Genomic DNA, 14,852 nt, shown 5'->3' with positions numbered 1-14,852 from the left:
CCTCAAGTAAGCAGCTCACCCTAAAATTAGTGCAACCTGATCTTTTGAGCAAAGAACTAGCACCAGAGTTCTAAGCAGGTAAATGTTGGAAGGATTCTCTTCTAAAGCGTATTGTACTAGTAGGTTCTTGTGGTAAGTAGATCAGCAAATGGTCCTACTTTGAGTGTCAGTGGCCCTATAAGATGAGCTTCCCTGCAAATAGGTACAGGTCAGTATCCCTCTTTGCTATCACCCAGAATTGGGGTAAAGTGTCCACACCAATTCTGATCTCATTTACATTGGTGTAAACCTGAAGCAGCTCCACTGACTTCTCTGCAGCTACTCTGGATTTAGACTGGTGTAACTGAGATCAGAGTTTGGACCTCCTTCTCTGTTCTAGGATTGTCCTATGAATGTGGGCCATCTGGTCTCCCCCTGCATACCACTAATGGTATGGCAAAATCAACCCCAGCTTTGAAGTGCAATACTCAGTGGAACTATAAAACTAGAGGGTCATGACCCCTTCCATTTATAGATCTTACTTATATTAGACAATAGACTGGCAGAAAGGTTACATATTTCTACTTCTATTCTCCTCAGTGTAAAAAAGAAACTGGATTATATTTCCTTTGGGATCTTATAGCATACTAAAAAGGCAGCCTTAATGGTAGATTAAACAGGCAGTTTGGGAAGTTATGTTTGTAGGGGCATCTAAAGCTGTAAGACAAAAAAATCAGGAACTTAAGCAAAGAAAAGAAATCAAGAAAGCTGCAGACATTTAGTCCAGTGCTCTGTGAGGTCTCATGTTGAGAAACATTTCTTGCCATGTTGAAATGGTGCATTTTCCCAAAAGTCAGCTGTATCTAAAAATTCCATCAGACTGGAATTTCTAATGCTCCTGATATCAGCAGCCATCAGTATGATAATCTATTACATACAAAACGCCATGTTAAAAGAGCATCAAGGTTGCAAAGCCATCTCCCTTGTTCATATGCATGACACAATCCTTAATTATATGATCACATATCATATAATTAGAGCATGGCTTAGAGCATGGTTAGGATTGTCAAGAGACTTAAGTTGTAGTCCAATTTCTGACACTAACTTCCTGTGTAGCTTTGGGTAAATTACTCAGTCTCTTTGTCCCTCTGTTTCCCAGCTGTAAAATGCTTAGTAATAATACTTACCCTTTATATAAAGCACTTGGGATCTTCATCAAAAGTATTACTGTATTTTTAAAGAATCACTGTCAACTCATATATCTTTATTGACATGGACATTTTCAATTATCTACAATTGTTAGTATTTATTATTTGTATTATTGTAGCACCTACACATTCCAATTTATGCTAGGCACTGTTCAAACACAGTAAGAGATGGTGTCTGCCCTGAAAAGCTTGCAGTCAAAATCTAAAGACAGATAAAGGATGCAAGAAAGGAAGTGTTATTATCCATGTTTTACAGATGGGAACCTGAGGCCCAGAGAGATTAGGTGATTAAGTATCAGAGGGGTAGCCGTGTTAGTCTGAATCTGTAAAAAGCAACAGAGGGTCCTGTGGCACCTTTGAGACTAACAGAAGTATTGGGAGCATAAGCTTTCGTGGGTAAGAACCTCACTTCTTCAGATGCAAGACTTGCATCTGAAGAAGTGAGGTTCTTACTCACGAAAGCTTATGCTCCCAATACTTCTGTTAGTCTCCAAGGTGCCACAGGACCCTCTGTTGCTTTTTAGGTGATTAAGTGACACACAAATCAAACCCAGATGTCTAGAGTCCTAATCCAGTGCCTTAATCACAAAACTAAACTTCTGCTTGTTCCTAAACCCACCAGTGGCAAACAGAATTACACAAATGCTCATAATAAAGTATAAGCAGAAGAGCAGAGCAGGCAAGAAAATAAAAAGAAGTTAGGAAGTTGCCACATATGGAGGTTTTAAATTAAAATACATGTTGTTGAAAAATGATATTCCCACTCTCTCTTCAATGTTTGGATTGACTGCATGTCCTTACCTTCTCGGATGGCAGTAAAAGGCACTCCTTCCTCTGTCTCCAGACTGATTACTTTCAAAGCCACCAGCTGGCCATTTATTCTAAAGGGTCAGAGTGAAAGGACATAAATGGACTCAGAAGGTGCCCATCAGTGCCTAACATGCCAACTAATACTAACCGCTTGGGACTATTCTGTGCTTTTCTAATAAGGCGTTTAAAGGCTCAATCCCAAACTCTGCCGAGGTCATGCTCAGCACAACTGTGAAGGGGCAGCAAAGGTGATTCAAAACCACCTTAATGGCTCCTCTGATCCTGGGCAGGTTGCTGGCCATTTGGGCACTGGCACAAATTTGAGTTGGCTAAAATAGTCCCCTAAGAACCATTCCATTGGTTGAGAATCAGTGGAATGTATTGTACTTCCACTCTGCCCTCTCCACATGCCAAAACACACCCTCCTTGCCTCCAGGCAGCCCCTCACAAGGAAGACTTAACCAGCTTCCCACCATCCAAGGATTCTGCTTTGCCAGGGGAATCCAGAGCGCCTCCTTTGGAACAGCTTTAAGATGACTTTGCACAGCTCTGATAGGGCAAAACGCCCTTCATCTTAACAAATAAATTCTCTGAGAAACTTAATGGGCCTCGCAAGTGTGTGTAATATTCCAGTAAAGGGAAAACAAAACCTTTTATTTGCTCCTCTCTCGTTTTGAATATTCAGAATCTTCTAATTTCAAATTCACTCCTGGGAAGCTCCACTGGTTTCAGTGGACTAAATAAATGGCAAAATCGCAGGAAGCTCCCTCTGGTACCTGCTCACCTGCTAATCCCCTTGTAAACTGTAGAGTAAGAACCTTCGCACAGCTTCTCCAGATTCAGGTAGGATGAAGCCGTTCCAAACGGGAGGCCCTGTCTCTGCTTAGATAAGGAAAAGGCATTTTTTTAGATCCTTTTGTCCCCCAGCAAAAACAGAGGCTATTTGCATGACGTCTATTCTATACACAATGCTTGGTAATTATACTGTGATTCATGGCTAATGACCATCTCTAGATAAACATCTTATATGGCTGTATACATACTGCACACTCACCCACTGGAATCTCTTCACAAAATCCGTCTCCTGGGAAGGATCGCTGTTACTCCGTGGTCTCTTCCCCCCAGACTTTTGTAGCTGGAGTGTTTGGAACCACTGTGATTGAAGTGAATCCACGGGATGTGGCACTCTGTTCAGATCTGGTAACTGGGAGGGGGGAAGCAAACTAAATCAAAGACAAATTCCTCCTACTTATTGATGATTTTCTCTCTTTTCTCGTCATTTTCTCCGATTTTCAGCTCTTGTTTTCTTTCCATCTCCTTTCCCACACCCATGTGCTGATTCTCTAAGTAGCCATAATACGAGCAACTGTTTAAATGCTACAGCTTTTGTATATGGTATAGCTTGTGAAGCTGATATTTAAGAATGTATCACTAACTGGGCTGATTTCCCCCTCTATTTTGGTTGTAATCTGTTTGGGGTAGGGACTGCAAACCAAATTCAGAAGAGAGGTTTACGGAAGTCTAAATTTACACCTTCTTCTGCTCCCTTCCCCCACAATTACCCTTCATACTGGGTCTCTCTTACCACTATGTAACTGACACATTTTTATACATCATCTCTGAACTTGACCCATTGTCTTTTTAATGCTGTAAAACCCCATGCAAAGTTAGGTTGATATGTCAACATTAAATAAAAATAATAATTAACAGTGTGCAGCCTCAAGACACATATAGCACAACTGCACTGGGGTTGGATGCCTGTATACTATTTAATCCAGATGTAACAGGATTTATAATCCACAGCAGGCTGCCTCCTTTAGCAAGATGTAAATCTTTGGCTCCCCTTCCTGTCTTGCACAGAGATAGCTGGAGTGGGACTTCTCCTCTGAAAACATCAGATCGAGGGAATTCTTCATAAGCTAAAGCATGGGGCGATTATAATTCCTCTCAGCAGGGAATCCACAAGACTAGAGCTGAGATGGCTAGAAGTCCTCTGTGTGATTTCAATGGAAAGTTTGACCCTTAGTGGATTAGAAAAGACGGCAGACATTTCAGACTTCCAAACAGAATGGAAGACTCTGAGCTCCTTCATTTATCTTTCTGCTAAAACGCTGGCTGGGATACTGAATACCTCCATCATAGACTCCACTTCCACGGACTGGGTACTCTGGGTGCGTTGAGAGCCCTTTCTCTCTGAACAGCAACAGCATGATCCAGGATTGAGAGCATTTACACACAGCGCTTCCCCCATGTTCTCCTGAGTTCGGTTAAAAAAATATTATCTCAATCTCTTTCTTTCGACTGTCTGCTCCTCTGTTGCTAGAAGCGTGTTATGCCAGAGTGTTCATATGACTCACATGAGGTCTGTGCCTCAAGTAGTCTCATGATTTCAGCAGTTTTTCTCCATCAGCCCAACACCCAATGGGTCAAATTCATCGCTGGTGTAACTCCTTTGATTTCAGTTAATTTGGCCCAATAGCTTCTAAAAACTGCCAATATTTATGTACAAGCTCAATGGGAAAGGAAAACCTCTGTTAATTCAATATTGTTGTAATTAAGTAATTCACTGTAATTTACTGAGTAATTAAATGTACTGGTTCCCCCAGCAACAGTGGCTTAGTTTGCTTGTACATATATAATAGCTTGTATTAATTATAGTGCATGCTGTTAGGTTTTATGCCATTTTATATGTACAGTGTGGGTGAGCTATGGTTTCTGCAGAAACTGTACATTTGAATTTCCTCACTTCTGTGCATCTAAATTCTCAGCTATCACGTAATAATAATGTAAGCTTTGGGCTCTGCATGTCCTTGTTTGGTTACTTTTTTGAAGGCCAAAGTGAGCTGTGGTTGATGGAATATATTCTGGGCTAAGAGCACAAAGTGACTTGAGCAGCTTGATGAATCCAGCCCAGAACATATCCCATCAATTGTACATTGCATAATCAGTGCAAAGTAGCCTTAAACTGGCCAGAGATAGGGTGAAGAATCTCCCCCTTTCATGGGAACCCTCTGCCCGTGGAAGTAGCTCTGGTGCCTCTTGAACCAACTTTCCCCTCTAACCCAGTATAAGGGATGGGAAGAGGCGTGGCCTGGGTGTCCTGGGGGCAGAAGTTATGGCACACGGAAAGCAGGTATCTCAGTTACATGGACTTCCCTTCCCAATCCAACCCAAGCAGTTCCCCAGTTAACAACCTATAGCCACTATTGAACATCCTGTTTCTTGAGCATTTATCTCCTTTCTCTGAATTCTCTGACTCTTGTTGCCTCAGGGTCCTAAGTGTGTGTATTTGAGTCAGAACTTGTCTAGGTTAGGGAAATTAGAGAGGGACACCTGTACAAATCCCAATGAATAGAAACTGCCTTTTAAAATACAGTTAAGCATAAATACCAATGAAAGATGTAAATTTTTGATAGATTAGATTTATTTTTCCGTGACACATCTCATACTAAATCACAGGGAAAAAAATCACTTTGTTATAACAAAAATGCGAATGTCACTTCTCCCAGCTAGCTGAAGCAGCGAAACGAACAAAGCATCACAATAGGTCTGTACTTCAGACTACTGAATAAAAATGGAGTATTCAGCCCACGTAGCAGAGGTAGACTCTCTAATTTACTGTTAGAATGATTACTGTGAGGGAAGGTGAGAGCAAATACCAGACTCCCTGTAACGGCTGCATTATGGCACCTCAGTATCTAAAGAAATGCTGCAAGGTAATATAACATTCTTATCACTACATAAATAATGACACAGAAGAGCACATTATTTTAGAACCATTAAAGTGTTTTAAATATAATTTTTTTAAAAAAAAGGAAACAAAGGATGGCCTTGCAATTAATGCCCCAGACTGGGACTTTGGAAATTTGGGGCTTTCTCCTGCTCCCATTGACTTCCATGGCAAAACTCCCATTGACTTCAGTAGAGTAGGATCAACCCCCCTGGGTTGCTTACTAGACCTTCCACAGACTTCCTGTGTGGGCTTTATTATTTGTTTGTTTCTTCAAAAATTAAATGCATCCATAGGTGCCCAACTGGCGGTCTGGGTGCCTATCTCTCAATCATGGCCTTGCACAAATCACTTAACAGCTCCATTCTTCAGTTTCCCTAGCTTCTAAGTGTTCCTCAGTTTGAGTATGTTCTTTAATAGTTCTCTGGGAGAGACTGGGTTTGGGGTTTTCAGCTGTAGTCTGGTACTGTAGTTCATAGACAGCTATCTTTGCCAGAAAGATAAATGGCAAGTTTAATTTTCCCACCAAGCCAGAGTAGGCTGTTTAACCACTTTTAAAGCCATCTAGACTTTGTAATAGCAGCGGTTGCTGCTAATGGATACAGTGTGGTTTGATTTCAAGAAGATTTTCATTGTCTTAGTAATGCTGAAGGTTTAATGAGTTTATGTTAGAGATCATAGGTTCTAGTATCTTCTAAAAACTGTATTCTGTGTGCATGCTACACACACACACACATTCAGTTCTTTCTGTAATTCTAAGCACCATGCTATATCATTTGTATTAAAGTGACTATTAATTTACCATTATGGCTCATTATTATGCACTTGAAGCAAGTAAAACTTGTTAGTTATTTCCTTGGTGATAGGGTCCCTGCACCATGGTGTAGCAGGCTGCAGTCAAACTGTCTAACATATAATGGATTTCTGTGGTGCCTCGAGCAAAACTCTGATCCAGCTCCTCATAGCGTGCACATGTGCTGCAGGTTTTATTTTTGTCTTTTGGTGTTTGGTGTAATTTGGTGTTTTTGTAATTATTCTGCAGTTCATTGGTTTTGGCGTGGCACTGGCATGCATCCTTGGAATACCCCTGCATTTGCTCTACAAGCCACTGGTCGATTTTTGCATTTTGGTGATTACTGGAAAGATAAGACTGAACTTTCCTCAGAGGGCAAGGAAATCCAGGATATCCTGACAGGACCACGAGGAAGGTGAGAACTCAGGGTCTGTGAATTTGCCACAAGCTGGAGTCATAAGCCGGTTTGCTTAGGTGTGTGCTAGCATTCAAATACAGGGGGACATCTGGTCAAGATGGCCCCAAAGCAGTGCAGGTAACAGGTAACCAGACAGGTCAGTCCAGATGTGAAGCAATGAAGTGTGAGATTGCAATGGAAGGACTACCTAAAGTGGTATAATTAATTTGAAATAGGGCTGCATCCACATGAACCTTATAGTGGTATAACTCATTCCAAAATATGTTGCTTCCAAAATGGAGTAATTATATATATATAGCAGGATAAGATGCAAAATAAGGTAGAAAAAGATCATTTGTGTGCAGATGCAGGTACTTATGCCAAAAAAACCTAAAGATATATTGAAAAATCTTTCATATGTAGAGAAGGCCCTACAGCAGACTCTTGTAGGTTTTATGTAATGTTTAAATAAAAATAATGTAGTTGTTAATTACAGGCTGGCAGTGCCTTAATAAGAACAACACACTGTAAATAGTAGCTTTCAATTTCCCCCTCTAACTTACTTGTTATACTTTCCTACCTCCTTGTTTTCAGTCATAGCCCCTAACCAATTAACTTTATAAACATAATAATTATTTCAGAGTAGCAGCCGTGTTAGTCTGTATCCGCAAAAAGAAGAACAGGAGGACTTGTGGCACCTTAGAGACTAACAAATTTATTAGAGCATAAGCTTTCGTGGACTATAGCCCACTTCTTCGGAAGTGGACTCTCCCATAAGAGGTTGTGATAATTTGTGAGAGGGTTGATTTAGAGGAAAAGGAGTCAACTCTTCTGGTCTCTGTTCTCAGGTGTGCCACTGACTTGTTATGTGAACTTGGATAAGTTTCTTAACCTCTTTGTACATCAGTTTCTCCAGTAATAACACTTGCTACTATGCAGGGGTATTATGAAGCTTAATGTTTATACAGTGCTTAGAGAGCTCCAGGTGAAAGATGCCATAGAAGTACAAAGTATCCCTGTATTAAGGATGTTCTGTGAGTTGAGGAAGGATTGGGTCTTTTATCATATTTTGAAGGCTTCAAAGTAAAACACAGTATTGTTTCAACATGTTCAAAAAAACATGTCAGGCCCCCAAATCATGAGATTAGTTTAAAAATCATGAGATGAGTTAAAAATTTATAAATATTGGATTATTTTAATTTGCCTTCTAGTTTTGAGCCTTTATGAACTTTTATCACATTTTGAAACTTTTCTCTGCACTCCTGAGGGCTAGAAACTTACTTTTTAAAAAAAAAAAAAGAAAGCTCAGAAACACTCTAGTCACACGACTCCAGGAGCTGGGACTTTAAGAATAAAACCACATTTCATGAGAGTCACAATAAAATTGTAAGAGTTGGTAATACTGAAAATATAACTTCTTGCTTCTCCTTTGACACACTGCAAATCTTAGAAATAAGGTGGGTGAGAGATATAAGTTTCAATAATCATAATAATATGAAAAAAATTGTCATGACTTTGCTTCTTAGCATTTATTATATGATGTAACATACCCAATATTAAGTTTTACTTTTCCTATACCTTCTCATGGTTTATATGGTAATGAATTGGAAGTGTGTATGTGCAACACTGCCCTCTACTGGATGGGATCAGAAATGATCCACTGTGTGTCTGCTATTCCTTACCAGCAATTCTGGCTTTAGTAAGAGAGTCTTGCAATGTGACCTGAATCTGATGGGACCCGACTACAAGCGTCAGGGTTGGGTCAGCCCTGAAAACAACCAACACTCTCAGGCGCAGGTTCAGTGGTCTCTTATCACCTCTTCCTGCCTGTGGGGTTGGCACAGCGGTCCAGGCTGTGTGCGCCACTCTTGCTGGTCTCCACAACCTTGCTGCCCTCTCACTCTGTAGCACACACAGTGCAGTGAGGTGTGGAGGCTGTCAGGATTGGGGCATGCAGCTGCTGCTGAGCCAACCCCACAGGCAGGGCGCGGCAGGAGATGGATTATGGGCACAGGGCCTGGGGACCAAGAAGCCCCATCAGGCCAAACCCCAAGGATGAGGTGGTGACAGTGACTGTCTACATATTACATCCTACAGAGGGGGACTGTCAGAGTCAGGTCGGGTCTGAAAACACTTGACACTCAGGCTTGGGTCGGGTTCAGGTCGGTTGTGGGCTAGTTGTAGTCGGGCTTTCAAATTAGGTCCAAGGCCAAGCAGACCTCTAGTGGTAAGAGAAATGAATATAGAGTTTGGAGCTGCTGAGCTCTAAACCCAGTGCTGTCATCGACTCTCTGTGACAGTGGGCAAGTCCCTTTGCCTTTCTTTGCCACCGTTGATCCATGTGTAAAGTGGGAATAATAATGCTGAACCCCTTTCCATCGATGTTGCAAGTAATACAAGTCCAGTGTTTTGAATGTGTAAAACTCTGGGTTTTATTGGTTTTTTTAACGTATGTGTCAAGTTCCAGTACAATGTTATAAAGTGGTTTGCTGTAGTACAGAGGTTCTCAACCAGGGAGGCAGGCAGGGATGCATCAAACTTTCTAGGGGAATGCGGCAAGGCTTCTAATAATTCAGGAATTACATGTCATGACAGAGGGGCAGATGGGCCAAATTTGAACAGTGTTGTGACCCTGTGCGTAAGGTTGCGAACCACTGACTCAAATCTATCACTCACTGACATTGTCAGCACTAATACAGGTAAGGGGTGTTTTTATAGTACCATTTTACTTTAATTTGCCTGGTATCGCCCGAAGAAACACATTATCAATGGTAAGTGGCAGTAACCGTCTTGCTATTGTGAAAAAAACTATGCTAAAGTTGGGACATGATTCAAAAAAGATTGAGAATCCCTTTCCTAGCACCACAGGAGTGAGACTGGAATGGGGTTGGAGGAGATCCCGGCGTTCTGACTGAGGATGCAGTATTACCAACTCCCACAATTTTATTGCATCACAATATCTGGTTGTTTTTCCGAAGCACCAGTTCCTGGAGTCATGTGAATATGCAAGATTCTGTTTTTATTTTTTCTAACATTTCTAACCATTGTGGTGACAGAGAAAAGCTTGAAACGTGACCCAAGTGTACCTCAGAGACTCAAACATCAGAAGGCAAATAAAAAGAACCCTGATCTCTAAGCCCATCTCATGGTTTTGAGGGGTTTGACATGATTTTTGAACGCTTGGTTGGTTGAGGCAGGCAATGTGGGGGACACTACCTATGCAGGCCAAGGGCTGGGAGGCAGGAGGATGAGATGGAGTGCTATGGGGCAGTGTGGCTGAGGCCCACCCTGTGCTGGTGGGCGCTGACGGTGTTTGGGCTGCAGGGAAAGGTGCATGTACCCCGGGCCCTATGGGACCAGTCTAAGGCTAGTGATGTGCCCGTTCCCCTCGAGAGGGATGCTCCTAGCACCACCGGCTCTCCACCCCCTCATTGCACACTGAGGGAGGGGAGGCAAACCATTCCCACGCGGTCCGCCTTGTGCTAACTCTCCCTCCCCTGGGCTCACACCCCGGACGGTTCTCTAACGCCCCTCACACTAGTTTGTCCCAGACGAGCGCCCGTCTGCGCGCTCAGTCCAGCCCCCGCCCCTCGCTTCGACCTCTTTACCAATCCGCCCGACTCGGAGGGAACTGGCGTTAGGCTCCGCCCCTTTGCCCCCATGTGAATCAGCTGATCTCTGAGCCCCAGAAGCCCGCGGCGATCCGGCTGTTAAGGCGAGAGCGGCGCCAGGCGAAGTGGTTCCCGGCCGCCTGAGGTAGCGCGAGCGCCGGCTTCAGTGAGGGGGGCGCGAAGGGCTGGAGTCCGGCGGGGAGTGAAACTTGAGTCACGTGACGGGGTGGGGCAGAGGCGCTCTAATTACCCAACCGCCTCATCCCTTCCCCAGGGCGCGCGAGGCCCCCATCCTTCGCCGTCCGGCTCCCTCCGAGCTCCGCTCCGCGCGGGACCGAGAGCCGGGCGGCTCCTCCCAGCCCCGGCCCCTCTGTGGCCTTGGCACGTCCCCCCGCCGGTGCTCGCCCGTCGCCGACCGGGTCCCTGGGAGTGCCAGGTGCTGGTCCCCGGCCACCCCGCTGAGGTGAGGCTGCCTCAGGCCCCTGCATCCTTTCCGAGGTGGGCAGCGGTCGGGGTGTGGGTGTAGGTATCCTGCCAAAGGGGCCGGTGGCTCTCGGTGGGGGGCTAAGTAGGGCTGTGAGATACTCGGAAGAACGGGGGTGGGGGCCAGGGGCCCGCCGGGCAGTGGGATGCACCCGCCGGCGGAGCAGTCTCTGAGGCGGGAGTTGTGGCAGCCCCCTCACGCACGGGCCAGAGCGCTGGGCTATCCGCGGCTAGCTCATGGGGTAGCAATAGGTCCATGGACCAGTCCAACCTCTTTGGGTTGGTGTGTTGAATTCAGCCCCCTCAGTAGTTAGTGAAAGTTTACTGAACAGCCGCCAGATGATAAGTTCGGTAATGTCACTCCAGCCCCCAGAGGCTTAGTGTCCACATGAAGGGGGGAGGGGAAATTCAACTTGACTGGTGCTCATTTGACAAACGTGTTGATAATTTCAGAAGAGACCATGGATTGCTTAGTAGGAGTATTTACTAAAAGTGGCTCTTCCAGGGCCAGGCTGAATTGTGCTTCTGGAGGAGCATGCACTATTGTTAATAGTATTGTGTGGATGTGTTTCTTGTGACCAATTATATGGCATAAATGGTCAGATGAAATACGTGCACAGATCAAAATCTTAATTTAAAACAAAATCAAACAGCTGTAAGGGTGCACAGATCTAACTTCTTTTTTTGTTCATCAGTGACTCTCACTCACATGCTGTCAAACAGAGGGGACTAGCAATTGTAGCCTGAATATTTTATTGGAGGTTTGTTTACTCGTCCAGTAAACTCTTTCCCCTTGTGTTGGGGCTGTACTATTGCTTTTTCAGCTACCAGATTCCTCCTAATATTAAGCTATTCACGTCTTCTGTTTTTTCTCTTCCCTCTTCTGTGTCTGGATGTTGTGTTTTTTGTTTTTTTTTTTAATTCTTTATTTTAGCTGGTCTCTCTCTTTTTCCCCGCTATACTTAACTTTCTACACTAGGTCTCCTAGGATCACATTTCCAAAGGCCATATGTCAGCGCTGTCTGCAATTGCTATTACAGGTTCACCTGCACTGGTGTTAGCAACATTGGGAGCCCTAACATAGATGTACCACCTGCTGCAGCCCTGCTTCATTTTTAATATTATGTCATTTAACCTGGCTAGGGCAGACGTAATTGGCACAGTGTTAAAAACAGTGTTGGCAACTAGTGGCCCACATACATGGGGGCTATCTGCATTGCTAATACCGGTGGACCTGAACCACTGTTAGCAACAATGTGACAGTTACAGAACATTTTCCGAACATCAACAGGGCCAACTTTTGTCTGACTGAGGAGGGTTGGATGTAACTTCGTCCAGAGCCCCTGCTGCTGCTTCATCGGTTTGACAGAAATATTGCAAATTTATGTTTTTGTTAATATAAATTTGAAGCATATGCTGCAACACCTTTAATTAAAACTTTCTTTGTGACTATTTGGTTAGTTGTGTTTTGTATAGTCACTGAAATGTGTGGTCTAGTTATTAAATAGAAATGGTAAGTAAATCAAAGGGGGGATGGTCATGTTATAAAGCTTATAGGAGTTACAGTGCCTACAAAAATGAGGTCCTTTGTTTTGGTTAAGTTTTGAGTGTAATGGGAAATGTATTGTGGCATCGAATATGTATGATTTTATTACTGAATGGTCAATAAGAAACACAGTTCTGTAGTAATCGGCATACTTTATATTGTACTGTAGGTTTTTTTTCCCTTGCGTTTGAAATAATTCTTACTAGGTTATAGGATCGTGCACTGATGTTTCACTTCTTGGAGCATTTGGGTTAAAATCCAATGGATTGCATGAGTTCCATCTCTTGATAGTCACCATCTGTCCACAAAACAAAACCATCCCATAATTAGGCTCTAATCAGCATTATTTATAGTTTCTGTTCAAGAGAGGCCTAGGTTTGGAATAGCATTAAAGCCATGGAGATAAGTAACATTTTTTAAACGTTCATGTATTCTATTTCAAAATTTTACAAATATACTGTAAAGCTGAATTTAAGAATGTATGGAGATCAGTAAAGGAAGTAAATGGTGTTTGTTTTTTTTTTTTTTTTTTTAAGGTAGCATGTCCAGCAGTCAGAGAGTATAATTAGAAATTGGGAATTCCTGAGCTCTAATCCGAGCTACTCACTATGTGGCTTGGGCAGCTTATTTAAATTTTGTCCTTCAATTACCTATCAGTACAATGTAAATAATAATTAGCTACCTCATAGGAGTGATAGAAGCTTTAATTAATCCTTACATAGAATTTAAAAGTTTTAAGTGCCTTAGAAATGACAAATAGTTTGCCATGTGGTTGTAGCTGTGTTGTTCCCAGGAGACAAGGTCGGTGTGGTAATATCTGTTATTGGACCAATTTCTGTTGGTGAAAGACTAGTTTTTTAGCTTACACAGAGCTCTTCTTCAGGAGCTTGGCTCTTTCACCAAAATAAGTTGGTATGATAAAAAGTTATTACCTCATCCCTCTAATAAATGGCAAGGTAGTGTATAAAGATAACTTACGTTAAACGGTTAATGTGTAATTTAAATAATACTGTACTTTCTAATCAGTATACCTAGTAACTTCAATTTTAGTATAAGGAGTGTGTTTATAAAAATTAAAACACCACTTATCTTTTCTATTTTGCCTAGTCTCAATCATGTTGTAATTTTTTCATACTTAATAACTACATCAACTGTATTGTGCCATTCTTCAGATGAGTGCTAGAAGAGATCTTGCCAGATATCTAAAACTTAGTCCGCTGCTCAGTTGTTTTTAGTAGCTTAACAAAAACAAAACTAAAACTAAAACTTTGTAGCCTCTGATGTTACAAAACATGTATGTGCATGATCTTGAATAAGCTTAGTTTCTGCTCATGACTATAATCTAATCATTGGGTGTTTAACATTATCTGTGTAAGTCTTCCTTCATTGGAATCACATTTCAATCAGATATCTATCTCTGAAGCCTGGGTTGCCCACAGTGGTGGGGGCACTGGTGAATTTAAGTGTGTATGAATCTTAGGGTTAGAAAATGTCATCAGACTCAAAGAATTTGTGTTTTCTTGAGTTTCTTCACTGTGATGTATTTATTATTCTGGATAAGAATATTTCACATGGTTAGAGGTTCCAAAAACATTTTGTGACTCATTTAAAAAAAAAAAGCTATGGTTTATTGCTTATTCTCAGGTATTGCATATCATGACTGAGATTTTAATCAAAGATTATTTTAAAATGACTTTTTGCCACAGGTGGTAACTGTAAATGTAACTGAGGCAGTTAGTAACTGTGTTGTAGGAAATATGGCTTAAGTGTCCTATTTCTTAGAGAGTGGGCCACAATATTTAATCAAGGGTATTTAATTTATTTTATCTCTGATTTAAGATTGTACCATATTCAAATAAGTTGAGCTTTTTTATTTGGTGGCTTTTATTTATCTCTGAAAAATGTCATCACTTGGACCTGGTTTTTATTAGAATGACTGCATGTGGCAAAGAATATGTGTCAGTGTAACATCTCTGAAAGAGACAAGGTAGGTGAGGTAATATCTTTTATTGGACCAACTTCTGTTGGTGGAAGGGACAAGCGTTTGAGCTTCACAAAGCTCTTCTTCAGGTTGACATGCTGGTTATCTTCAACAGTCTTGAAGAGCTCGGTGAAGATTGATTGCTTGTCCCTTCCACCAACAGAAGTTGGTCCAATATAAGATATTTCTTCACCTACTTTTTGTCTCCTCTCATGTTCTTGGACCAACATGGCTACAACAACAGTGCAATGTACTGTATTTAGACAACTGAATTTTTTTATGCCACAGCCATTATCACCTCTCAACTTTATGTA

The 14,852-nt window shown here is 42.1% G+C and overlaps 2 protein-coding genes across 16 annotated transcripts in view; one reads left to right on the top strand and one right to left on the bottom strand.

Moving 5' to 3' along the window:
* CDK15 (cyclin dependent kinase 15) overlaps positions 1-4,336 on the bottom strand; it is a 60,706-nt gene extending 56,370 nt beyond the window's left edge. For both annotated transcript variants that reach the window (XM_024104045.3, XM_065560930.1), the window contains exons 1-4: positions 4,129-4,336; positions 3,052-3,201; positions 2,782-2,879; positions 1,989-2,068 (exon numbers count right to left, since the gene is read on the bottom strand). In XM_024104045.3, the coding sequence (XP_023959813.2) occupies positions 1,989-2,068; positions 2,782-2,879; positions 3,052-3,201; positions 4,129-4,248 (448 nt within the window). In that variant the 5' untranslated portion in view covers positions 4,249-4,336. The remainder of the gene's footprint in view (positions 1-1,988; positions 2,069-2,781; positions 2,880-3,051; positions 3,202-4,128) is intronic.
* ALS2 (alsin Rho guanine nucleotide exchange factor ALS2) overlaps positions 1-14,852 on the top strand; it is a 198,105-nt gene that overhangs the window by 122,996 nt on the left and 60,257 nt on the right. For 6 of the 14 annotated variants that reach the window (XR_010591364.1, XR_010591363.1, XR_010591362.1 and 3 more), the window contains exon 1: positions 10,533-10,673. The exons of 2 other annotated variants lie outside the window; for them this stretch is intronic. The gene's annotated coding sequence lies outside the window, so the exon portion shown is untranslated. Of the gene's footprint in view, positions 1-6,769; positions 6,936-10,523; positions 11,027-14,852 lie in introns of those variants that run through there. 6 more of the 14 variants (XM_042851740.2, XM_042851741.2, XM_042851738.2 and 3 more) reach the window with 6 other exon arrangements.

This window comes from Chrysemys picta, chromosome 11 (genome assembly GCF_011386835.1).
Source record: "Chrysemys picta bellii isolate R12L10 chromosome 11, ASM1138683v2, whole genome shotgun sequence".
NCBI lineage: Eukaryota > Metazoa > Chordata > Testudines > Emydidae > Chrysemys > Chrysemys picta.
Note: the sequence above shows the minus strand (reverse complement) of the source record. Positions and strands in the feature narration are given on the sequence as shown.